Below are 25840 nucleotides of genomic sequence, written 5' to 3' on the forward strand. Positions count from 1 at the left end.
AGACGGGAGTCCTGGTAAGGCCCGGCCAGGATGATTCAGTCTAGTCGCCTTTTCTTCTACTATCCCCTCCGATCTTTCACTTTTACCTGTCCTGTTTCCTTCTTTTCCTTCTCATTTCTCTTGCTCCTTTTTCTTCCCTCTTTGGCGGTAAGGGCTAACCTTGGGTGGCAATAGACCTCTTGTCTGGACCCACACTAGGTTATAGTGTCTTGGTAGCACTAATAGCGTAATGTCGTCAGCAAAACCCTTATTGCTATGGCGCATTACCTATCCCCATGTTGGGCTCCGTGGTGGGTGGTGCGCTACAGATGCCGAACGCCTTCCCATTTCTTATGGGTTCTAAACTAAACCAAAAACCTGATCGGGCCCTGAAAAGGGTCCGGACCGAAGTACACGTCAGAGAAGCATTTGCACCCGTGGAAAAGTTTCCCCGATTTCTCGTCATGCATTCCGAAACGGAAAAACCTTTATCCAAGTTATCCCCGTTCCTGGTCTCTAAGACTCTTGAATCTGTAATCGGAAAAAATTTTAAAGCAAAAAAAATGCCATCTGGAGATCTCCTCGTTGAAGTTGTAACCGCTCAACAAAGCTTAGACCTGCTGGCACTCAACGTGGTGTCTGACTACAGGGTTACTGTATCACCCCACCGCACTTTGAACACTATAAAAGGCGTAATATCAGAAGATGACCTGCTAGAATCCCCCAAAGATGAAATTGTCGATGGCCTTCGTGACCAAGGAGTCATTGCTGCCAAACGAATTTCTTTTCGACGGGACGGCCAAGAGGTGAAGACAAAGCATGTCATTCTGACTTTTGAGCTGAGGGCACTTCCGGAATCAGTGAAAGCCGGATATCTGAACTGTAGAGTACGGCCATATGTGCCAAACCCTCAGCGTTGCTTTCATTGCCAGAGATATGGCCATAGCGCCCAGAGCTGCCGTGGGAAGACAACATGTGCCAAGTGTGGCAAAAATGATCACCCTGCAGAGAATTACTCTAATGCACCTTGCTGTATCAACTGTGGTGAACCTCACCCTGCTTATTCCCGATCGTGCAAAAAATGGAAACAAGAAAAAGAAATTATAACACTCAAAGTGAAAGAGAACATCTCATTCCCCGAAGCCAGGAAGCGATTCTCCTTCCTGCAGAAGGGTTCTTACTCTTTGGTGGCACGTGCAGGGGGTGTGCCATCAAAGTCTTCGGTAGGAATCCAGGTCTGTCCTAATGACCTGGTGATTCCACCACCTCCCCCTGCCTCACAAAGATTCGCTCCACGACTCCGTTTGTCGTTGGAACCGAAGAAACCACAGGGGCCTCCAGATGGTGCAGAGGCAAGAGATGCCTCTGTGCCAATGGATGGGAGACAAGAGGAGAGGCGGCAACACCAGCCTCAGGGAGAAGGCACTAGTGCCTCTTCCATTCTAAAGGACGGGCCATCGAACGATGTGCCTGCCTTGGTCACTCGGACCCCTCCCAAGAAGAAGGAGGGTAGTTTTCGTTTTAAGGCTTTAGGAGAGGCCTCGACACGTAAGGAGGTGCCCGTACCAGCTGCTCCCTCAGCCGTTCCGCCTGAGGAGGAGCGGATGGAACTTGGTGAACCTCCTCCCCCTTGTTCGGTCCCACCTGATGACGCAAGGCTTATTACAAAGTCATCCCAGAAAAAGCTCAATCCGCGAGTAACCCCACCCAAACCGCCCCAGGGCACTTAGGGCAGGTTTCCTTTTTTCTTGTGTTGTTACTTTAAACCGTTTTTAACATGAACTCATATAGTTTTATACAGTGGAACTGTAGAAGTCTTCTGCAAAATATTGATGACATTCATTTCTTTCTGGATGAGCTACAGCCCATTGCTGTGTGCTTGCAGGAGACATATCTTAACAACACCCATACAAATGTTTTTAATCGTCACCGCGTTTTTAGAAAGGATCGGGATTCAGACCACTCTTCAGGTGGTGTTGCCATTGTTGTACGGAGTGGCATAGCATGTGTGGAAGTTCCTTTGCGTACATCACTAGAAGCTGTTGCGGTACGTGTTCTTGCTGATCGTCTCATTACGGTTGTGTCCTTGTATTTGCCACCTCATCGTCAACTGCATCTTCATGAACTTCAAGGATTGGTTCAGCAACTCCCAACGCCTTTTTTAATTTGTGGTGATTTTAATGCTCACAGTCCCATGTGGGGCAGTAAGCGCCTTGACTCTCGTGGCACTGTTGTAGAAAGATTTTTATTGTCCTCAGACGTATGTCTTTTAAATAAGAAAGAACCAACGTTTTATAGTTCCACTCATAATTGCTTCACATCCATCGACCTCTCCATTTCATCACCTTCATTACTTCCCTGCTTTTCTTTTAAGGTTTTAAAGAACCCTTTTGGGAGTGATCATTTCCCGGTTGTAATTGAAAGCCTCGTTCCTCTGCCGTCTATTTTAAAACGAACCCCTAGGTGGAAACTGGACAAAGCCGACTGGGCACTCTTTAAACTTGATGCAGTGCTTGACCCGTCAGTTCTAGCAAATTTGTCACCTGAAGAAGCGACAGTGTATGTTACGGAGCAAATCATAAGTGCCGCCCAAGACGCCATTCCTCGCACCTCCGAAAATTTACCCAAGAGGTGTAGGCCTTGGTGGAATGAAGACTGTGCCACCGCAAGGAAAAAGCAGCATAGGGCATGAGACACCTTTCGGAGGTACCCTACTCCTTCAAATAAGATAGAATTTAAAAGACTAAAAGCAAAGGCCCGATGGACTATGAGAAAAGCTAAGTGGAAGTCCTGGACCAGGTATATTTCTTCCCTAAATAGTTTTGTCTCAGAGAAGGAAGTTTGGGATAGGTACAAAAAAATCAAAGGGGATTACCGTTGCTTTGTTGTTCCTCTATTTAGCTCCCCTGCTAACTCGCTGAAAGATGTTGCTAATGTGCTTGGACAGCACTTCGAAAATGTTTCCAGCTCCCGAAATTATCGGATGGAATTTAAACGTTTTAAAGCAAATGCAGAATGTCACCGTATACCCATGTCCGGTTGTAGCTCTGAGCCATTCAACACTCCTTTTACAATGCAAGAACTAGAGGTGGCTCTGGGCTCCAAGAAGAGGTCGGCTCCGGGCCCTGATGGAATCCACTATGAAATGCTCCGTCAACTGTCTCGAGGATCGCTCAACACACTACTAGATTTTTTTAACTATCTGTGGGAAGCAGGCTACTTTCCTCAAATGTGGAAACAGGCGCATGTAATTCCTTTGCTGAAAGCTGGGAAGGACCCTTCGGACCCCCGTAGTTATCGTCCAATCGCGTTAACGAGTTGCCTTGGCAAAACCTTTGAACGCCTCATTAATAGGCAGTTAATTTATATTTTGGAGCATAACCACTTCTTTGCTAATAACCAATGTGGTTTTCGAGAAGGGCACTCTACTTTGGACCACATAGTCCGCCTGGAAACAACAATACGTGAAGCTTTCATAAATAGGCAACATTGTGTCTCTGTTTTCTTCGACCTGGAGAAAGCATATGATACGACATGGCGCTATGGTATCCTTCATGATTTATATGCCTCTGGGGTGCGTGGTCGCATGTTGCGGTGTATAAGCAGTTTTCTGACAGGTCGCTCCTTTCAAGTTCGACTCGGCACCACACTATCCGACCAGTATGTCCAGGAAAATGGTGTTCCGCAAGGAGGTGTACTGAGTGTCTCCTTGTTTGCCGTAAAGATAAACTCGTTGTCAAAGGTAATTCCACCTTCCGTTTCATACTCCCTCTATGTGGATGATATTCACATCTCGGCCTCTTCTTGTAATTTGTCTAGCTGTGAGCGGCAACTGCAGCTTACCATCAACAGAATTAGTAAGTGGGCTGACCAAAATGGGTTTAAGTTTTCAGCTGAGAAGACTATCTGCGTGCCATTTTCTCTGCGTCGGGGGCTGTTTCTAGATCCAGAACTGACACTAAACAGGGTCCCTATTAGTGTAAAAACGGAGCATAAATTTTTGGGCATAACGTTTGATAAAAAGTTAAACTTCGTTTCCCACCTGAAGAACCTGAAGAAGAAGTGCCTTAAATCAGCTAATATTCTTAAAGTCTTAGCGCACAAGTCATGGGGATCCGACAGAATATGTCTGCTACGCCTGTACAACTCCCTTATCCGGTCACGTCTGGACTATGGTGCTATAGTTTACGACTCAGCAAGGCCTTCTGCACTTAAAATGTTGGATCCTGTGCATCATCTCGGTTTAAGGCTCGCTACAGGTGCCTTCCGCACATCGCCCATTCCTAGCTTGTACGCTGAATCTAATCAGATGTCACTTAGGCACAGACGACGTTATCTTGCTGTGACTTATGCTTCCAGAATTTTGTCCTATCCAAATCACCCAACTTATGGTGCCTTGCAACATTCTCGGTTTGCTCGTCTTTTCGAACATAAGCCCAGGGTTGTACCGCCTTTAAGTCTTCGCCTTGAGGGCATATGTACATCTCTTGACCTCACCCTTGACGAGACCGACCTTTTGCAGAAGGGTGAAAATGAAGCTCCGTGGAGTACGTTGCCCGTCTTTTGTGATTGGTATTTTACTAGATTTAATAAACATAACGTCCCCCCTGTGGTGATTCAACAAGAATTTCTTGAGGTGCAGAAGAAGTATGATGACTACTCCCAATTTTATACCGATGGTGCTAAATCATTGCATTTTGTAGGATCAGCAGTTTACTCTGAAGGATTCAGTAAGGTTCAGCGTCTCAAGGAATGTGCAAGTATTTACACGGCAGAGCTCTATGCAGTGTTGATGGCCTTGGAATATATCCTCATCAGCAAGACGATGAAATCTATTTTATTCGTGGACTCTCAAAGTGTGCTCACCACACTTTGCTCAATAAGGGGAAGTAAAAATAGACTGGCACAACTTGTCCGATCTAAGGTGCAATGTGGTCTGCGGCTTGGCCGAGACATAAAATTCTGCTGGGTGCCTAGCCATGTGGGGATCCTAGGTAATGAAAGAGCAGACGAATTGGCCACGAGCTCTAAGCACCTACTGCCAACCACCTCACAGATTCCATTTCAAGACATGAAGCCCTTGGTGAAATCATCAGTTTTCCGGCTATGGCAATCGGAGTGGAGTCTGGAATGCGAAAACAAACTTCACAGGATTAAACCAGCTCTTGGTATATGGGAGAGTGCATCCCACAAAACCCGCCGCCTTGAAGTTCTTTTGTGTCGTCTTAGAATTGGACATTCCTTCCTCACCCACAAACATCTGCTCAGGGGGGAAGCCCCACCCCTGTGTGATGAATGTGGGGAGCGTTTGACAATTTTACACATTTTGTGGCTGTGCCCAGGGCTTGAGCAAGAACGACGTACACATTTCCCCGAGTTTTTTTCCCACCAGATTCCTTTTCACCCAGCGCTGCTAATTGGCGAGACTCCTATAGTACCATTTGATCGTATCATAAATTACTTAAGAAAAACCGGCTTCCTACTAGAGTTGTAATTTTAACTCTATGAATTTTAACCTTGTCATATGAACCTCTTTTTGATAATTCATATAAAAAAGACCTGAGTATGGCCCAACTAAACAAGCTTGGCGCAGTATGGCCATAGTAGCTTTGCGCCATAAAGCCCGTAATCAATCAACCATCGGGCAGGCTATGGAGTACACAATATGGCATGGGCGAAATGGATCTTTATTTTTCCTGAAAGTACCCAAGTTCATGCCAATGAAGGCTTACAAAATTTTTCAATACGTTTATTTAAGTTTACACCTACGAATGTTCGCATAAAGTAAATTGTTTTGCAACAGTTACTCTTTGTCTCCCCTCTAGCGCCCCCTGAAGGGCGTTCTCGTTCCTTAGATTTTCCTGGATTGCATGTTTGCTTTCCCCGGACCCCAAAGAATCTATCAACAAGGTTCTACGCCTCTCCTTTTAGCGGTGGCTCTTTTTTTTCGAGGTCACTACGGCAGAGTGCAACTTGACGGCCGCGAAAGATAATGATACGTGCGCTTTTGGCACGGTGCAGGCACCTGCGGGCGAGCAGGTGAGTTGGCACTGGAGCTGGCGTTACAGGAATCCTCTAGGAGCCAGCCCCACGGGGCGAAAATGACGAATGTAAAACTGAAAAGGAATGTTTAATGACAAGCGAAGAAAGTACCACGCATCTGGGCGACTGGCTCAAAGCGGCGCATTACCGCTGCTCTCGTACACTCAGTACGTTCGGGAATGTTCTGAACCAGAATGCTCGCCGACAACCAAGAATGAGCTGGAACTTTCCGGAAGACCATTGATCGATGAAATAAAAGCGCCGGGACAAGCGGAATTCGAACCCCGCTCCTCCGCATATCAGCCGCGTGCATTGCGAACTCCGCCATGCACGCGGCAGTGAATGCTGCGTGCGTGGCGCATTCCATTGACGAATTGAATGGGACATTACTTCACGCCGTTCTGACCAGCGAGAACTTATCCATTTGAGGCTACACGATTGGGTAATACCTTGGTGAAAAGTTCTCGCCTGCACCCTGGTGGGGAGAGAGGTGTCACAGCCTCTGGTGTGTCTGTCTCCAGCGTTTATTTGTTCATCTATGAATTTCAGCGTTTATATGGCAGCAAAATGATTTAATATTTGCAAAGGAGGCAGCGAGAACTAGGAGACTGCCAATTTCAGCTTTTTACAATATTAATTTGCCACATCGTTCGGCTCCTAGCAGACGGTCCACCCATTTTTGGTTGTGTTAAAAAATGATATTTTACCTGACAGCAGACAAACCCTTTGCTCGGATTAGCAGGTGAAGGGTCTGCTAATAAAACTCGCTCCATGAGAGCCAAATTAGATTTGACTCTCAAGGCGACGAGCATCGGATCCTTGGGGTCTGGTTAAGGTCAGAATGAGAGCATTCTGGGCCACCGATTGAACGTGGCATTGCAGCTTTCTGCTGGGCGTGCTTAATCGACCAATGAGAAATGCTCGACCTGTTCATGAGTTTACAATCGGCGGAGTATTTTGCTGAGAACTTCTCACTAATGTACAAATGGCAAGAGAGGTCTCGCGGTTTCTGATGAGCTTGTCCCGAGTGCTCCTTCATCCCCTGGTCGATATCAGTTTGTGTACGTCAGCAAAACAACTCAACATTGCCAAGGAAATGTGGTTTGTCAATCACTTTCAATGCGAAATAGTGGACGATCACAATTTCAGCCTGCATCCATTCTCACTTCGCATTGGGACTTGCTTTGTAGCAGACAATCCAACTTTTTTCAGTTTCGTTAGCAAACGACATACAATGTTTCCACATTTTATTTTTGTCGGCAAATGACGCATTGTAGTAGACAATTCCGCTTGCTTTGCTCGCATTAGCAGACAGACCATCTTCTAACGGTTTTGCTGCATGCGAGCTCGATTAGACTTTGCTCTCGCGGTTCCCGAAATGGGACCCCTGGGGCACCGTGGCAGCCATGCAGAGGTGCACAGCAAGGTGCCTGCGCTGTGCAGGAAGGCTCGTGGCTGGGGCCTGCAGGCCTCGCAGGGAGTCCACGCGCTGCCGGGCGGCACCCAGCCCAGGGGTCGCTACATGCTGGCCAGCCACAAGCCACAGCTGCTGCTGCGTGCAGACGGGAGCAGCTACACCAGGGCCGTGGGTGTGTGCCATTTCTATTCACTCTCCAAACCTTGCCTAAGCTGGTCTGACCTATCCTAACCTAAAGAAATAAATAACCGATACTAAACTTCCCTAACTTACCGTAACCTGATTTAACTTGAGCTGTATGGAACTTGGTATCTAACTTATACAAGACTTTAGGCATGTGTGCTCAAATAGTGAATTTTGAGTTTCAAGGGAATGCAAAGGGAATAGTAGGTAGTTTTGGCCGAATATTTTTTTAATCAAATATTGAATAGTGTCTCCAAGCCTTTCACTACCATGCCCCATGCTTAACTAAACGAAAGTTGAGCTGAACTCCTAAAAGTTGTTCCCAACCTTGCACTTGTGTACTTCTAAGCTCAATTAATTTTACTATAACTACCGTAATACCTTGAGAGATAGCCCTCCTGAAGTCGAAAGCAAATCGGGCGAAAATGAGGAGCGTGCTAACTTGAGGTATGCGATAAACAAAGTATAAAACATGCTAGTTTAACATTTTGTTACCTGCGAGACTTGCGATTGTAGGGAGGTACCAAAGACGGATGTCCTCACCACTCAGCAATGTTCGCTTAAATGCTGCCGTGGCTAAGTAACACCATTTCTACCGAGGTCACCATTGGACAAGGCCCTGCAATTACTAGAAGTGGGCTATCTTTCAGTATTTTTTTAGAAATAAGGGTGGGTTACCTTTTGGGGGTGGTGCATCTTTTGGGATATTACAATAGTATATTTATGAACTGTGGCATCTAAAAGAAAAATTTATTGCAGCTTTCCTAATTGAGGGGACTTATAAATCTGCTTACTACTATAACAAAATATTAATTTTTCAATTAAAAGAAAAAAAAAAAAAAGAAACATGAATGATGAACGCAGTAATCTCCGTAAATGTGCTTGTCACAGACCACCTGCGTGCGGCAGGGAAGCAATACCCGCGAGGCCGCAAACTTTGCGGGTAATGTTTCCCTGCCGTGCAAAGGCGCTCGGTGAGAAACGTAAACAGCTGGCTAACCCCGAGATGAACGCTTATGGCGAATTCCACTAATAGATCCAAATCGATTTCCAAAATCTGCGAGGGACGAGAAAAACCGCTCCACGGTGCCCGCTCCAAATTGATGAATGGAAGATGGAGTCGCATTTTTGGAGCGACCCGCTGGAGACCGCCTGGAATTCAAAATGGCCGTTGCTTGAACCTGCCAGAGAAACACGTTGAACACCTTGTAGCAGTCAATACGTCCAGCGTCGCCACCAAGGAAGACAACGAATCAACTCCTTGGCGCGAGCCCAACGGCACGGGGATTAAACAGAACGTTTTCACCTAAGCTCGGAGTCGGTCGCACCATCTATTCCGTCCACAACATGGAACGCGAGCATTCGAATTGCCGTCCCCGGTCCGTAGTGACGGTGGATGGACATCCGAAGCCACTCCCCTGGTCGACATCACTGCCGAGACAGTCGCCAAGAACTTTATCGACATCTGGATATCCCGCTTCGGATGTCCATCCACCGTCACTACGGACCGGGGACGGCAATTCGAATGCTCGCTGTTTGCTGCTTTAGCCCAGCTCCTCGGCACGCACCACGTGCACACTACCTCATACCACCCGTCAGCCAATGGCATGGTGGAGAGGTTACACCGACAGCTCAAGGCCGCAATCACAGCACGAGATGGACGTCTCAACTGGGTTGACCATCTCCCATACGTCCTTCTCGGCATTCGATCCGCCTTCAAAGAAGACCTGGAATGCACCTCGGCTGAATTGGTTTATGGATCGCCGCTCCGACTCCCTGGAGAATTTTTCGATATCACCAAGTGCACTCCAACAATTCCACACCAAGTGTACCTAGACGACTTGAGGCACTTCATGCAAGAACTTAAGCCCACACAACCTCGGATGCCCCATTCTCAGAAGATCTTCGTAAGTCAAGAATTGAAAACTGCCACCCACGCCTTCGTCCGAAAGGAAGTCAAGAAGAAAAGTCTCATGCCACCTTACGAGGGACCCTTTAAGATACTCGAGCGCACCGACAAGACCATGACTCTTGACATTCATGGACATCGAGAAATCGTCGCCATGGACCGAATCAAACCCGCATTTCAGGACTCAAATTCTCATCTTTCATACTCGGAGCAACTTGTAACACCCCAGGAAACCAAGAAACCAAGAACTGTTTCATGGGCCACATAACTCCCAAAACCCTTCTTCTTCTTGCTGCCACCATTGGATCAACTACAATTTTATTTGTATTTCCGTGCTCCATGCTGCCAGGGGGGAGCCCTATAGGAGCCAGCTCCGAGATATGAAATAATTTTTCTTCTTTTTCTAAGCTCGCTGCGCGAGCTTCCTGAGGCGCGAGAATAAAAGCGAACAGTTCGAGCCAGAACACCGTGGAGCTCGGACGTCTTTTCCACACACCTAATAGATTGGCCGGGACTTTATCGTGCTTCAATAATCGAGTGTGGCGACGCAAGAGATGCAGAACAAACATGCGCTTACGAGTTTTGTGTAGTGCCCGCTAGATGGCCACAGTTGCTGCGACAGAAACTTTTGTCATTCTTAATTTGTTTCAAATTTAATGGGAATCAATTGTTGAAATTAAAAGCTAGGTGTCGCCCGATTGAAAGAGCTCAGCCGTCCATCCACCTAGAAGAATAGGAGACAGCACATCTGCGCCGTTAGTAAATTCCCGAGGCGCCCCGAGCAGCAGACGCTCCGAAGCTTGACGAGAGCGCTTGTTTTGAGATGGCCGTTGATTGCAGGGAAAGCTGTGAGGTGCAGGATCATGAGAATGACACCATTTGAGACTCTGTCATCAGGACTCCAGTGGGGATCGACGTCCAACTGCTAAGTTTTTCTCGTTTGTGGAGACAAACCTGCGTTCTTTGCTCAGTTGACAGTCTGATAACGTCGCCTCTCTTTGTGAGAGGCAAATTAGATGTTTCTTTCTCACCGATCGAGATTCGATGACTGGGGTTCCATGTGGGTCGCTGCGAGATCCAATCGGCTTTTCACATATCGAGCTTAATAATCGTCTGCGGACAGTTTATCTGCTAAAGCGAGCGAAGATTGCAATTTGTCTGCTACCAAATTAATATGCGGGTGAAAGCAAACTAGAAAACATTGTTGTCTACCAAGAAAAGAAAAATGCTGATTGTCTGCCACAAATGAAGTGGCGTGGCACAGCGGTGTCGGACATGCCGAAATCGTGAGGCTATTTCACGCTGGAAGCGATCTGCAACCCGCGCTTCCTTTACAAATTTGTATGGCAACTATACACCGGTGAACGAAGGAGCATTCGGGACAAGTGCGTTGGGCGTCTTTTGCCATGTGTGCGTAGGTGATATGTTCTCACCAAAGTGACACCCAATCATGGACGCGATAACCGGCCAAAATTCTTCATTGGTCAGTAACGGTCACCCAGCAGGAAGCTGCAACGTCCAATAGACCATTCTGGAGATGGGCACACTACGACCATCTGGTACATTGACGCATGAAGCAGTACCCATGAATGGGAGGTTCGTGCCAGCATTTTATAATTTCAGGATGCAAAGAAAGCAGGATAACAAAACAGTGTACGTATAGGCTTTGTGAGTGTACGAGCTGGCTGGAGCATACATCAGAACAGCCGTACAATTCCATGCGCGGTGCTATCTGGGGCAGTTTGCTCATCTCGCGGCCGGGGTTGCGATTGAGAGGGATTTTTATGTCACATTACAAACTCCATGGGGACATGGGGACAGCGTCCCTTCCTAATGGCATAAAAATTTGTGTCACTTCGAGTACAAAAGTATATATTTTGCTCACAGAAGCTGACCACAGAGGCTTTTAACTGGAGTCCATTTAACCACCCCTTTATACTGTAGGAGCGGCAGGCAAAGTTACGGCCAGGGAGGGTAAATAGGAGCCAAAATAAAGAAAAAACCACACGAGATAAAAGCGGTGGCAGTGTATTGATATATCTGTGCCAGGGACTTGACTCAGACCGTCGGCTATAGTCGAGAAGTAAGAGAGCCGGGACTTGTTGTCGCAAGGCGAAAGTTCAAAGTTCAAATTGCATGGCTTTTTTTTTTCTTTATGAATTTATATTTTTTTTGTGTTTATTTTGTGCAAGTTTATTTTCTAATCGACTCAACTTCAGTGTGTATCAGTACTAAATAGGCGCCTCCTGTGACTGAAGAGAATTGTACCAAGCGGGTTGTATATTTAAAAACATGAAATTGTAGTTGCTGGGGAAAGGATGCTTTGAGAAAATATGGCAAGGGTGCAGGCGGGCCGAGGAATATTATAACTATGTTGAATTAACCTGAGACTGGGGTAAAGAAACATCAAAACGTAGAAGAGACAGAAAAGAGACGACGTCCTGTCTATTTTCTGTCTCTCCTGCGTTTTGATGTTTCTTCTCCACCCCAGTCTGGGGTTAATTCAACATGGATGCTTGTTTTGGCCCCGTTTGCAAGCAAGTCATAGCGATGCTGTCATCTTGGTTTTTTACGCATCGATTCAACACGTGGGACAAACAACAAAAGCCATGTAAGGCACAGTCGAAGCAAGTGTATGATTTGTAAAAAGGATCACAGTTAAAAAGAAAGACACATGTGCAAAATAAAAAATTTATAAAAAAAAAGAGGTATTTTGAATTTGAAAGTTTTGCACAGCGACAACAAGTCGCGGCTTTCTTAACTTGACTTTCTTAACTGCGACCCGTCTCGAGCCGGATCGCTGCTGCATCCATATAAATAAACTGCCACCTCTTTTATTTAGCGCAATCTTTTATTTTCGCTCACATTTACCTTCTCTGGCCGTAACTTTACCTGCCACCACCGATCTCTATTGTAGGGGGCTGGATAGCGCATGGCCGCTCTCCAAACAGGGCACAAGTGAAGCCTCCGGAAGTTTGATGCTTTTCAAATCAGCGCTCGGAAGTAGGGGGCCTACATGTTCGGAAGCATGTAGGCACCCTACTCGGAAGGGTGACAAAGCCTGCCAAGGCGCTTACTTCGGGGACAAGCCGCTTACTTCCGGTGGCTTCATACCCGTTTTCTGAATGCGCCATCCAGCTCCCTAAAATTGAGATCGGTGCCTGCCACTTTTAAAGTATAAAGGGGCAGTTAATTACACTCGAGTTGAAAGCCTCTGCGGTCAGTTTCTGCGAGCAAAATTAAACTTTTCTACTCGAAGGGACACAGATTTCTCTGCCATTAGACAGGGATGCTAGGTACCTCCCATGTCCCCATGGAGCTCGTCTCGCGACGTAAAAATTTTCCTGTTGGCCGCAACCGCAGCCGCGAGATGAGCAAACCGCCCCTGGGGTCGACGAGAGGCCTTGCAGAATTTTCTGGAAAGGTCTGCCGAGAAGGCTCGCTTTTACAAAGGACCAAAATTGGCCCCCCCGCGACACGCACCAACGGCGGCCACCACTTTGCAGGTTCGCACACCTACCTGGGCATGGACTCGGCCAAGGCGGCCCACGAGGCGGCGAGGCGCCCCTCCGCCCTGCGGCTCACCTCCGGCCTGCCGGGGCACACCGACTGGGCCGCCAAGTGAAGCCTCGCTTCCCTACCCCGTCTCACTACCGGCTGCTTTCCAGTTGAGCCCTCGCAAGGGGCGCTCTCACGCGGCGCTCTACGGGGCGTTACCGAGCGCCCTTCGGTCGTACAAAACGTTGCCGACGACCTTTGTCTCTAATGTTTCATAATTAGGGTTCCGGTATCTAACGGTAAACCCCGAACCCCCGAGCCAGTTGTATCAAAAATAGAAAAAACCCTGAATCAAAGCTGTCAGAGAAAGACACGAGGTCTTGGGAAAGAAATTTATCGCGAGCTTTCTTCGGTGTTCGTTGGCAACTCGGCCTGCACCCAACTCTTTGCGAGGCTTGGTGAACCCTCATCCTGCTTCCTTCTTTCAAGGTTCAAAGTGGTCACACGTGCCTGTCCAGTACCCAAAATAGACGCCCAAAAATACCCAGTCCGAGGGAAAAAATAAGCGCCTCAGTAAACAAACACCGGTAACGCGGAATCCTACCTATAATACGTGGAATGCAGAATTTAAGGGGCCGATTGTTCGAATTTGTTTAATAAGACTCGTGCTAGTTGGTGGACGAGGAAAAAAAAAAAAAAACTCAAAAGCCAGGTAAACACGCGGTAAAAGTTAAAAGGAAGAAAAACGGCTCGTCTCGACGGTATAAACGGTTCCATTAAATCTTTTGTCTCATGGCAGGAGACATCTTCAGTATATAGGACGGAGCATCTGGGGAAGCGGAAGCAGAGAAGGGTAGGAAGGAGGTGACACGAACGCGTGCATGCTTCAATTCGGGCCATGAATTTGAGTGGTGCTCAAATGTAGTGACTATAGGTTTCTTCGTTGAAAACGTGTTATGCAGAGAGAAAAACTTTCCACTAACTCGATCGTGCCGAAAGACCGGGGAGCACAAAATATGTTGCGAATGAGTCGAGCACACGGTGCGTTGCATCACGAGGTCGCACGACGTGACCTCGTGACATACGCGGCTTAATGGAATCGCTTGACCTCGCGCTGTCTAGTCCATCACGAAGAACCGACACAAATTGTTTGCGACGGTTTTTGTGGTAGAATATGGCTGATAAAACACACAGTGTGTTGAAACAATGGCACAACGCACGCTCAGGTTTGCTGGATATGTTTTAGGGTTTTCTCGGAGAAGCTGAAATAGTAGTCCAACGCTACAACCAAGGTGAGGAAAGGAGACCAAGCTAGCTTGACTAGAGTCATCTGGCTTGGATGGGAGGTGGGATGGGGTGGCGAGATTTCATGTGTCAGGGAGCGAGTTTGTGACCTGCCTTCTTCGTGGTAGGTCTTGTCGGGGGTCGCGAGTTTCAAAGAAGCTTTCCTGCGTTTTACGTGCTGCCATCTAGGAGTAGCAGCGTCAACCAGACGCTTTGCTTCCTTGTTTCTCCCCCAGTAGCCCATTTTGCTCGCTTTTTATTTTACCGGAAATCTACGGATGAACGAAGAGCACAATCACTGCACCACCTAAAGACATCTTTGTGTTTCATTGCACACACGCTTATTTACTACCTTTTTTTTAAACCGAATGGCGCTCGGTAACACTTTGTAAAGTTTTGATACTAAGCACCGCATTCAAAGCACTTCTTGAATGTGGTCCTTGCGTCCAAAATGCTTCCGTTTGCCTGCCCTCCCAGGTGTTCCTAAAGGAGGTCATTTCGCAGTCTGTCTCTGCAGTTCACGTCGGCTTTCGGGGTAATCCGGAAGGACCTCCTCCTTTGCAGGGGGGGGGGGGTACCCAAAGCAGACTCCTTGAATCTGGCTTACGCATTCGTGAAATTGATGAGGGCGGGAGTAAAGGCCACATGGCAGCTGGTATCAAGACTCGAACCAGCCCTCCGTTTTGTGAAATGGCCTCTTCGACGAAGTGTTGTGCGAGTCGTCCTGTGACGAATTGGCCAAATGGTAGACTGCTCATCAAATGTAAATGGAACCCGCACGTCTTATCTCGGGGGGGGGGAAGGGGGGGGGGGGGGGGGGGGGGGCTACCCTGGCGCCAGTCGAAGAATGGCTCGGTGAAGTGGCACTCGGTGGAAGCAAGGGAGGCTGCTCGATCGAGGCCAAAATCGACGCTTGACCGTGGGCACCTCAATTTCGACGGCCTCCAATGCACCATATTGCGACGGGGTGGTGAAAAGCGTAGATTGCCGGCAGGAAACATTTGTGCATTGTCCCCGGTCTAGCCTCGATATTGGTCTCGAGCGCCTCCTCCCTCGGACTATTCCAGCGAATGCTACGTCGTGGAGCGGCTCTTCGGCTGCCTCCAGGTTAACGCAGTTTGTGTGTTCTATACATTGCTGAAGGCTCTCCCATCCAGACAATATCTGGAATGTCCAGACGATAAAACGAGGCCTGTTGTCGGCGGCAGATGCTACTCGTCTCAATTCACCTTCGTGTACTTGTGGGCCCCACCCAACATTTTTTTATTGACGGTTTCCAAAACTTGCTTATAACTTTTGATTCTAATAGTAATGTGTAGTCACAAAACTTTCATATCTTATTCAAACCCTTAGTGCAACATTCTGGGGGTCCGGAATTTCTTCTGCAATGCACCGTTTATTCTTGCAGTGCACAAAACAGTATATGTGTTTCCCGGGCAATACCCTAAAACGGGAGTCGGAAACCTTTTGCTGCGGCGGGCCGCGTCATCACGAAGTCGACGCAGTGGGGGCGGACAGCAAGTCACAAAGTGGGGGTAGGGGCAGGCAAAAAGGAAAACGATCTGCGCAAGAAGAAGAGGATGCCGAACAATGCCAATTGGAGTGCTGCCCAGTGTTCCTGTCTAACCCCATTTAAAGTCAAACCTGCGGTGTGGTCTGTGTGAGGAAGCGGCAGGGTCTAATGTCATGCCAGAGGCCGCCGACATCTCAGTTTAGCAGAAAAAATGGTCTGCTATTTGGCCAACTTTGAATACATATAGTACACGAGCTTTCAACAATATAGTTAGGGTTCGGAGTTTTCGGTTTAAACCGATAAAAGTACGCCGAATCCATTTTTGGAAATTCGGTTTTAACCGAAAAAGGTCAGTTTTTAGGTTTGGCATTTTTATTTAAACCGATAAAAACAGATAAAATTTCGTCGAATCCATTTTTTTTTAAATTCAGTTTTAACAGGAAAAGGTCACTTTGACCTTCCAGTAGTACCGCAGAGCCGTGGCGAAAAAGTGGAACGACAGTGTCTATCGAAACGTGTTCGAACGTATTGGATACACGGGTGCCATCACGACGTTTTGGTTTATTGTGCGCATCATCGATCGGAACCTGAAGTCCGAAATGCGCCATGACTTTGCCATGTACGAGCGTGTTTTCAAACTCGTTGCAAGGAAGACTAACTTGATGCAAGCTCTGCATCTTGTGTTGTGCTTCAAAACGTCGCACCGTGTCTCTTTCGGCGGATGTGCAAGGATCATCTGCTCCGGTGTCCGTTGGTGTTTATTTTATATTAACCGAAAAAAGACGATTAACTTTTGTGGGCATGAATATACGCCGAAAGAAACCGAAAATTGAATTTTATAATAAACACCGAAAAAAGTATGCCGAATTTCGGAACAATAGAAACCGAAAACGCGGAACCCTAAATATAATGGACGTATCTGGACCAGTCACTCCTGGCACTCTTCAGAAGTCCTCTTTGCAGCTATGACGATCTATAGGGGATGCACTGGCACCTAACAAAATGGCCATCAACTGGATGATTAGATTCTGGGGGAGCTTCAAAACGGTTTCAGAACGGGTAGACGACTAGATGATAACTTATTCGTAATCACTCAGTGCATAGAGATAGCAATGACAAGTCAAGGGCCATTATGGGTAGCATTTTGGACATCAAAGGGGCATATAACAACGGATCAGGAAAAACTCTGGGACCAAATGAAGGGATATGCGCTAGGGGGAACCATGGTTGGTTAAGTTTCTAAACGAGTTTATATGGAGAATACATGGTTATAACATGGGAAGCCGAAACTACAAGACCGGCAGCAATAAAAAGAGGAGTTAGACAGGGTTGCCCATTGTCTCCCCTGCTCTTTATGATAAACATCAGTGGGATTGAAAAAAGCTTAGAACAGTACAACCTAGGTTTTCACCTGGATTACATGGAGGAAGGACATAAAGTAAACCAAGTATTGCCAGGTTTAATGTATGCAGACGACATTGTACTTGTATCAGAAAGTCGTGAGACAATGCAGGAGCTGATTAGGATTTGCAGCAGGGAAGGGGACAGTTAAGGCCTAAAATTCAATAGGGGCTAATCGGGTATAATAATTTTCAATGACGAGAAGGGGGAACCCCTGGAGATACGGGACATGGTGATAGAACACATAGAAACATACAAAGTCTGGGAGTATGGCTAAGTGAGGGAAGAAAGTGTCTAAAAGAACATGAAGATTTTCTAATAAAGAAGGGGAAACGAGATTCAGCTGTTATGAAACACAGGGCTTCAATCTATAATAGGTATGAAGTCGTTAGGGGTGTATGGAAGGGAGTCATGGTGCCAGGACTGTCATTTAGGAATGCTGTATTGTGCATCAGGTCATAAATCTAGGCAAGTTTAGAGATACAGCAAAGGAGTGTGGGCAGGTTGGCGTTGGGGGCACATGAGAAGACACCAAATGAGGGAGTACAGGGGGATATGGGTTGGGTATCTTTCGAGAGTAGAGAAGTGATCAGTAAACTTTGAACAAAGACTAGCTGAAATTGAGGATATACGGTGGGCAGCGAAAGTGTACATCTATATGTGAAAAGTCTAAATACTACTAAGTGGAAAAGCCGAACCCGCGAGCCGAGATCTAAATATATTCAACGAGATGGGGAAGATCAGAGCGTATAAGTAGAGAAGCGAGTAAAGGAAACGGTGAGGAAATTGTGGGAAGAGAGAATGCAGGGGAAATCAGCCTTAACAATATACAGGGCACAAAAACAAGAAATAAAGAAGGAACATTTGTATGATAATTCAGTGGAGAGCTCGTTGGAGGCTGTTTGAAGCTAGAACCAGGGTGCTAAGAACGAAAACATATAGGGCTAAATTCCAGGAAATAGAAAACATGCAATTTTGAGGTGCACGGGGCGTCGTCCCACCCTCTTGGACGTGGGGATGACTATGGATCTGGAAGGGGCACTGGGATTCGCAGACATGGATGGACGAATGGATAGGGAAAGAATTGCGGTAGGAGATTGGAAGATGGGTGGAAAAAATCTAGGGAGGGGTAAAAATGCAGATAAAAATAAGCAATAGTAACACTTTAAAGGGAAGCTGAAACACTTCTTGAAAAAAACAAGTTAGAGGTGAATTCTGGCGTATTTTTATCCCGTGGATCTGAATATCACTTTTGTTTTCCCTGAAGATGCAACTAAAAGCGAGAAAAAGCGAAAAACATTCGACCAGTCGTGACGTCATACTAGGATCTTCGGGCCGCCAAGCGCGTGTCGCTCGTGTGTTCAGCGCGTGCAACGGCAAGCTTGCCAGGTATATTTCCCCGCACTGACACCAGTCGTGACGTCTCTTTCTGACCTTTCTGAAAATAGCAAGAGTGCGCGTGCATAGCTTTGACAGGCGCTGAAGATGCGCGAGAGCAGATATTCCGAACGCTCCTAGTGTGACGTCACGCCCCGGGAAGGAGGGGCTTCGGCGGTACTTTAAAAATTAATTTCTGAAGCCTCCGTGCACCAAATTGAAAAATAATCTTGATATTCCTGATCCTGGAGGTAGAATGAAGGCCATTGAAATGTTTTTTCTCAAATAGAGAACCGCTTCAGTTTCCCTTTAAAAAGAGGGGGGGGGGGGGGGGGGGGGAGGAGTAAAACAAAATTTATACAAATTTTAAAAGAGAAAAGATTACAATATGTTAGGCTAGGTGGCCCAAGCTGCACCCATTACAAAGGGTATAGCTACTACCGTCCACCCGTCCAGATCGTAGAACAACAGTACGGGGCTTGGTCTGAAGTAATCGTTAAACACGGGCAAAGAGCCTTACTGCTACTTTCACGTCGGGAAGGCACATGCATCTCGACGACCATTCGGGAGGACTAGGGAGGCGGGAAGCTTGAGGAGAAGGAGCAAACTGCTGAGGATGTCCCAGCTTGGTTAAAGAAATGCTCCCTTTCCGGGGACACCAGGCTGCTTGGAAGGCGTCTCCGACTGGCGCACGTCCCAAGTGTTGACCCAAAGGAAAAACGAGAGATGTTGCAGAAGTCGGAGCGTCACTCTGGTGGACGCCCCAATATCTCGCCAGCTACTTTGCCTATGCCAGCACCGCATCGAGGGAATGTCTCTCCGTACGCGCGACAACCTCACCGTGTGAGAAGGCACGCGCGGAGCCTCCTGCAAACTAAAGTTACGGCGGCTTCACGCGTGCACCCAACGGCCGGCGAGATCTATCTATCTTGGCGGTTTGTCTTACAAGTTCCCACAAAAAAGCGGGAGAGAATGTGCGTGTTACCGAAGCTTTCGAGGGAGTGTCGAGCTGCGAAGGGGCCCGCGGCAGAACGGGCGTCTGACGCATGTGCCAGTGCCGTGGCGGAGAACAATGCGACGTAAAAAGGTGCAAATCGGGGCGACCACGCGGTGAACACCAGTCGGGGATGTGCTCCAGGCACCATTCCAGTGGCGTGGCCAGGGGGAGAGTCTATGGGGTTTCGGCCCCCTCTTGAAAATTCAGCCGACCTCATAAAATATGTGTGCATTTTGACCCGACCCCCCCCCCCCCCGCACCTAAAAGTGGGACGTCCGAGCCACCTCGACCCCTCCCAAAAAAATTCCCGGCTACACCACTGTGCCATACTGGTAGAGTGCTTTTGCGTTAAAGTGGGTTTGTTAACCGGGGCTTTCCGTGCAGGTACCTCAAGTGACCGGGCAGGCCCCACGTCGTCCGCAGGATACGGAACCGGGTCGTGGAGAAAAAGAAGAATAAAGCGTCGTTATCAAATGGTGTCTCATGTTTGGCCAACATCAAGCACCGAGCTTAAAGTCGTCGGGGTGGTACATCTCGCTGAGGAGCCGGTACACGTACGAGGGCGCGTTGCCGCCGGAGTTTAGTACCAGCAGGGGTACCAGGTCTGGAGGCACGTAGTCGAAGGCCGGCGCCACGAGCTGCACGGCGCTGCTGGCCGTCTCGAAGGGTGCCACGCGCTCGGGCGACCCGAACCGCTGGAAGGCCTCCTGGTCCTCGGAGCACAGGTACTGCGGCGTGAGCTTGAAGGCGGGCGCGACCACAATGAGCGGCACGGCACATTGGCGGGCGGCCAGGGCGAGCGCATGGGCGCCGCAAGGCGCCTTGAGCCCTCCGTCGGCCATCACGCTATGGGTGCCGATGATGACCTTGCTGACGCGGGGCATGATGGCGAGGACCGCCGAGTCCGGCACCACGGTGACCCGGATGCCAGCTCGAGACAGTACCCTAGCCAGCTCCAGGCCCGAGAAGGACGGCGCAGACTCTGCGACCATGACCTGGAAGGTGCGTTGGGCCGCCGCCCGGCGGAGGAAGGCTTCGACGGTCCGGGAGCGCCCCGTGGTCATGATCACCTGTCCCGAGTGGATGTGCTCGAGGGCTTGGGCTGCGATGTTCTCGCGGCTCAGGGCGAGCTCGCGCTCGAGTTCGTCCAGGCTCTCGAGCAGCCGCTCCCTAAGTTCGGGCTGGGGCCGGCTGTAGTCGTCCACGGAGTCGCCCTTGGCCGACACGAGCTTCTGCAACGACTCGCTGTTGTCCCCTTCGACCTGTCGGCCGCAGCACATGCTCGCGTAGTCGTCACGAACCAGCTTGAGCACGCGGCGGACCACGTTTCCCACGGCGGTCTCGGTGGGGTCCACCTGCATCAGGGCCCTGCCTTCCTGCCGCAGCAGGTCGAGGAGTTGCTCGGCCACTTGCCAGGGTCGTTCTTTGACTAGCTTCACCATGACTGCTAAAGTGAACTGGGCCACCCGGCTGGACGTGTCCAGCAGGCTGTGGTCGGCGCCGTCCTGTTTCAGCAGGTCGCCCAGCTGTTGCACGTCGGAGATGTCGCTCATGGTGTCTTCACGCACGTCAGCAGCTAGGCCATACCAGCAGAACGTACAAAATGAACCGTGGACGCTTACCTCGGTGTCAGATTTCTTGCAGCACGCTGTGATTAGTGATTACTACAATACTGCGACGTTCAGACAGCGAAGGCAAAGGTCTGTCGACAGTGTACCAAGCGTACCAAGTGTACTACTATGGTGCCCGGAGCGCGTCTTCGACTGGTGTGTTGAGCGTCCCATCCCGCCCATACATCAAAAGTGGTCCCAAAGTGGCAACAAATGACGTCACAGAAACTTGAGTGTCATGTTGTTGCCTGTCGCGATCCTGGCGGTTGGTCGCAGAAATGCTGGCGAAAAGCACGAGTGAACGCGAGTGTTGCTGTCGTCACGGCGTCCCATCGTCCAGCTGTTTTAGCTTCTGTGGACTGTCAAAGTGGAGAGAGACCTACAGCAAAACAGGCGTCTGCTATACCCAGCACAACTGTTGAGACGCCGCCAGGTTCGCAATCAGTGATAACATGACATTTTAATGACGTCATCAGGCGGAAATCGAGGGACCACTTTTTTGGAGGCGGTAAACACACCAGTCGGAGACGTACTACTACCCGTACTACCAGTGCCCGGCTACTGCCATTAAAATCGATTTCTGAGCAAACTGGACGCTAAGCAGCGCTTCCGTGGTTGGAGGCGCTCATTACTGCAACGAATTGGCGACAAATTGTTCTATCAATAGATTGCAAAACTAAAACAAGGAACAAAAACCATGTTCATAAAATAGAGCAATAACGTTTCAATTATGACTTTCGACGTCCACCATCTCCATTGAGATCGTACATACACTAACTCTAGAGGAAAAGGTCCGCCATCTTCCCATGCATTCTGGCTGCCGCAAGCGGCGGAGCATGCAGGCAGACGACCTTCTGGGTCCCACACATGGTTACCAACTAGCCTCAGCCGCTAGATTTCACGGTCTTCCTAAAAATCATAGCAACATTGTTTGTTGTCACGAGGATGGAGGAATGGAGAAAAAAAGGGTTACCATCACAAAAAGGAGATTGGAAAACTGGTGGATACAGTCTAGGGAAAATGAAACAAGGACGAACAATTAGCACAGCTGGGGGTCAGGAGGGACAGAGGAATATTGGGACTCCCTCCCGCGTGGCTCCGGCACAAAGTCCCACACCTGTCCCCCAGTGGGTGTGGTTTAAGGAGGAACACCGACGAGGTTGACCAGAGGAAAATTGGCGACTCCCTCGCCCGGGGGAGGAGGCGGGGGGCGGTGTTTAATTTTTTTTTGCCCGATCCCCCAAAGGTCTTCCTGGGAAGTACTCTACCCGCCCGGTGATAGTTGCAGAGAGGTGAAGGGAAAAAAAAAAAAGGAAGAACAAATTTCTTAATTAAAAATTTTAAGGCTAGGTGGCGCAAGCTACCGCCCGATATAAAGGGAACAGCCAATATCAGAGGCCAATATCCATCTATCCATCCATCCATCCATCCATGATCTCTATGTCTATTTGCTGGATCGCGTTTGACCACTGATTAGACCTGTGCGCCGGTCAGAAATCGCCGGCGGCGGCGCGCCGGTGTTTGTACCTCCGGCGGCGGCGTGTTGACGGCGCGGGGATCAACGGACCGGCGGCGGCGCGGCGTGGAAGAGAGAGGGGAGGAGGGGTGTGTAAATTAGAGAGTGAGGAGGAGAGAGAGAAAGGAGTCGTTTGAATTTGGAAAACAAGATGCAAATAACCATAAAAAGGAACACGCTTTTTTTTTTTTTTTTTTGAGGAGTGCGTTTGTTAGATTGTAAGAGAATATGTCACCGGCTGGCAGCCGCGGCGCAAGATATTTCGCAAGATGATGACCGACGACAACAGGTATTTTATCACCGCGTTCCACCCCACCACGCGCTTGTCGCACGCCCCGTGCCTAACAAGTCGACCGAGCACGTTTTTCGATTTATAGAACTCGTACTCTCATTTGATACGCCGCAAGCAGTCATCACCGACAACGACAGGGTCCTAACCTCTCGTTCGGCTTCGCGGTACTTCGTCGACAGGCACATTCAGAGCATCCCTAACAGTACTTTACGTCCCCGAAGCTAACGGCTTTGTCGAACGCGTCAACGGAAAAATCCTTCCATGTCTGCGCGAAAGAACGTCAACGGCGACATCGACCATTGGAGCGATTATCTCCAGGCAACCAGCTTTCAAGTGAACCAGCAGCCGTACGCCGGACTCCAGACATCACCGTTCGAACTCCTGTTCAACTTTGTCCCACGTCGAGCAATGGAATTTTCCCCGCTTCCCGACGAGGTCGGCGACGTCCCGCGCGAACTGCGACGCTGCAAACGCGAACCTCGCTTACCTTCACAGCATGAAGCGTTCCTACGATGCAAAATATCGACCATGCTCCATACAGGGTCAGGGACAGGGTATGGTACACGAACGGCGTTCCTTCCTCGAAACTTGGCCTGCTTTTCCATGGACACTTAATTCATCACCAACGTGAACAATCAAACCTACACCATTTCCGGGTTTACCCCGCAAGGCACACCGGATTGCCGCCAAGCTGCCGCACGATAGCTCTTTTCTTTCTTTTTTTTATTTTTTTGTTTCACGAACAACCTGCAGCGATTGACGTCGATTTCAACCAACTCGCCTTGCTCCGCAGCAGATCTTCCGATTACAAGCGCATCACGCCGACGCTGCCCTCCACGATGGATAGACGCATAACAGAGGATCATGACAACATCTACAAAATCAATACTTCAGCTTGGGCGAGTTGGTTAAACATGCTAATACTTCGCAGCGCACAACAGACAACACACCATCAAAACAGATACACACAAAGAAACAACACTCACACAGCGCTGACTGTCAACTCTCGGATATATTAATCTTCGTTCTTATCTTTCACCCTTACGCACTAAAAAAGAAGAAGAAATAAATGTTAACCACGGAAGAACAGCGAAAGAAAAAAATAAAAAGAAAGGGGAAAGATTAATATAGGAAAGAAAGATGGAAAGAAATGGAAGAAAATAAGATCTAGTCCTACTACAGTAAAATTACTGAGGAGGTTTTCCTAAATAATATAACTCTTTTCTTGATAAGCTAATCGACGGGGTACTAACGCATACTCCGTCTAGCAGGTCTATGCTCGCGGCTTCGATGATTTCTCGAGTTAGTTTGTTGTTGCTTCGTCCCAGTACTGTGCAATTGCCCAGAAGGGGGGAACATCCACAATCTCTACAATGAATGCCCAGATGGCCTGAGTTAGCGTTAATGGCGTTGCAGTTATGTTCCCGGAGCCTGTCATTGAGACAGCGCCCCGTCTGCCCAACGTAACACTTCCCGCACGTAAGAGGGAACGAATATATCACTCCCTCTGCACAGGAAACGAACTTGGTCTTGTGATTTTTCGTGCAGCACTCTGTTCGAATAGGCGGCCCATTCACCCGCTTGCACAGGCTGGAAAGTCTCTGCGGAGCTGAGAAAACCACGTCGACGTTGACTCTGCTAGCTACTTTTTTAAGCTTGTGTGACATGTTGTGAATATAGGGCACTATAACAGGCCTTGTAGTGCGTTCTCTTTTTCGGTAGTTAGAAGCTTCGGCTTGCTTGACCTCCTTAAGTAGGCATTCAGAGACTGAAATTAATATCGACAAAGGGTATCCTGCTGAAACCAAGCGAGTTGTTTGCGTTTTGAAGCTCATGTCGGTCATGTGCACGCAGGATTTCTTGAGGGAGTTTTTTAGGCAAAGTTTTGCAATGCCTCGTTTAACAAGTTTCGAGTGTGCGGAACTATGATGAAGTAGTGGCTTTTTTGCCCTCGGTTCATAAGACCAGCAGATGTGACAGTTTTTAAGGAATAATCGAAGGTCTAAGAATCTTATGGAATGCTCGACCGGAAGTTCGTGGGTAAGTTTTAACGGATCAAGGTATTTCTGGAAGGTAGAAAGAACATCGGCCACCAAGGTGGGGAAGGTGCGACTGTTACTGTCAAGAAAAACCAAGTAGTCATCCACGTAACGAAAAACACGCACTATTTTAGAACTGTCTAAGTTTTGCTGTAAGATTCTGTTGTGGAATGCCAGAAAGAGGTCGCTGAGCACAGGAGCTATACAGGACCCTATACATATTCCTGTTTTTTGTAAATATGTTGATCCATTCCAGGTGGCAAAGGTAGAATGCAAATAGGTCGATATTAGGTCCAGGAAACCCTTAATGGACACCCCTGCTGCATTTTGGAAGGCTATTACACCAAAGGAGTCAACACTGTCCTCCATGCACATCAGGAGCCGATCTTGAGGTAGGGCATAATAGAGATCCTTTACATCAATAGAAAAAGCCATGAGTCGTCTGTCCTTTGGTTCTTGAAGAACCAAAGGACAGACGTCCTTTGGTGTAATAGCCTTCCAAAATGCAGCAGGGGTGTCCATTAAGGGTTTCCTGGACCTAATATCGACCTATTTGCATTCTACCTTTGCCACCTGGAATGGATCAACATATTTACAAAAAACAGGAATATGTATAGGGTCCTGTATAGCTCCTGTGCTCAGCGACCTCTTTCTGGCATTCCACAACAGAATCTTACAGCAAAACTTAGACAGTTCTAAAATAGTGCGTGTTTTTCGTTACGTGGATGACTACTTGGTTTTTCTTGACAGTAACAGTCGCACCTTCCCCACCTTGGTGGCCGA

The 25840-nt window shown here is 48.3% G+C and overlaps 2 protein-coding genes across 6 annotated transcripts in view; one reads left to right on the top strand and one right to left on the bottom strand.

Moving 5' to 3' along the window:
* LOC8031046 (serine/threonine-protein kinase ICK-like) overlaps nucleotides 1–20074 on the top strand; it is a 55502-nt gene extending 35428 nt beyond the window's left edge. For 2 of the 5 annotated variants that reach the window (XM_040502145.1, XM_029966374.3), the window contains exons 11-13: nucleotides 7465–7610; nucleotides 13037–13197; nucleotides 19985–20074. In XM_040502145.1, the coding sequence (XP_040358079.1) occupies nucleotides 7465–7610; nucleotides 13037–13155 (265 nt within the window). In that variant the 3' untranslated portion in view covers nucleotides 13156–13197; nucleotides 19985–20074. The remainder of the gene's footprint in view (nucleotides 1–7464; nucleotides 7611–13036; nucleotides 13198–19984) is intronic. The other 3 variants (XM_040213717.2, XM_029966371.4, XM_040213718.2) reach the window with 2 other exon arrangements.
* On the bottom strand, nucleotides 15552–21551 carry LOC121833525 (translation initiation factor eIF-2B subunit beta-like). Its single transcript, XM_042286911.1, has one exon. The coding sequence runs from the start codon at nucleotides 21151–21153 to the stop codon at nucleotides 20098–20100; it is 1056 nt and encodes a 351-aa protein (XP_042142845.1). The 5' UTR covers nucleotides 21154–21551; the 3' UTR covers nucleotides 15552–20097.
* Nucleotides 21552–25840: the final 4289 nt, after the last annotated feature.

This window comes from Ixodes scapularis, unplaced genomic scaffold (genome assembly GCF_016920785.2).
Source record: "Ixodes scapularis isolate PalLabHiFi unplaced genomic scaffold, ASM1692078v2 PGA_scaffold8__174_contigs__length_109621045, whole genome shotgun sequence".
In the NCBI taxonomy this organism is placed as follows: domain Eukaryota; kingdom Metazoa; phylum Arthropoda; class Arachnida; order Ixodida; family Ixodidae; genus Ixodes; species Ixodes scapularis.

Coding starts and splice junctions, on each gene's coding strand:
- LOC121833525 (XM_042286911.1), bottom strand. CDS start 21,153: ATGAGCGACATCTCCGACGTGCAACAGCTGGGCGACCTGCTGAAACAG.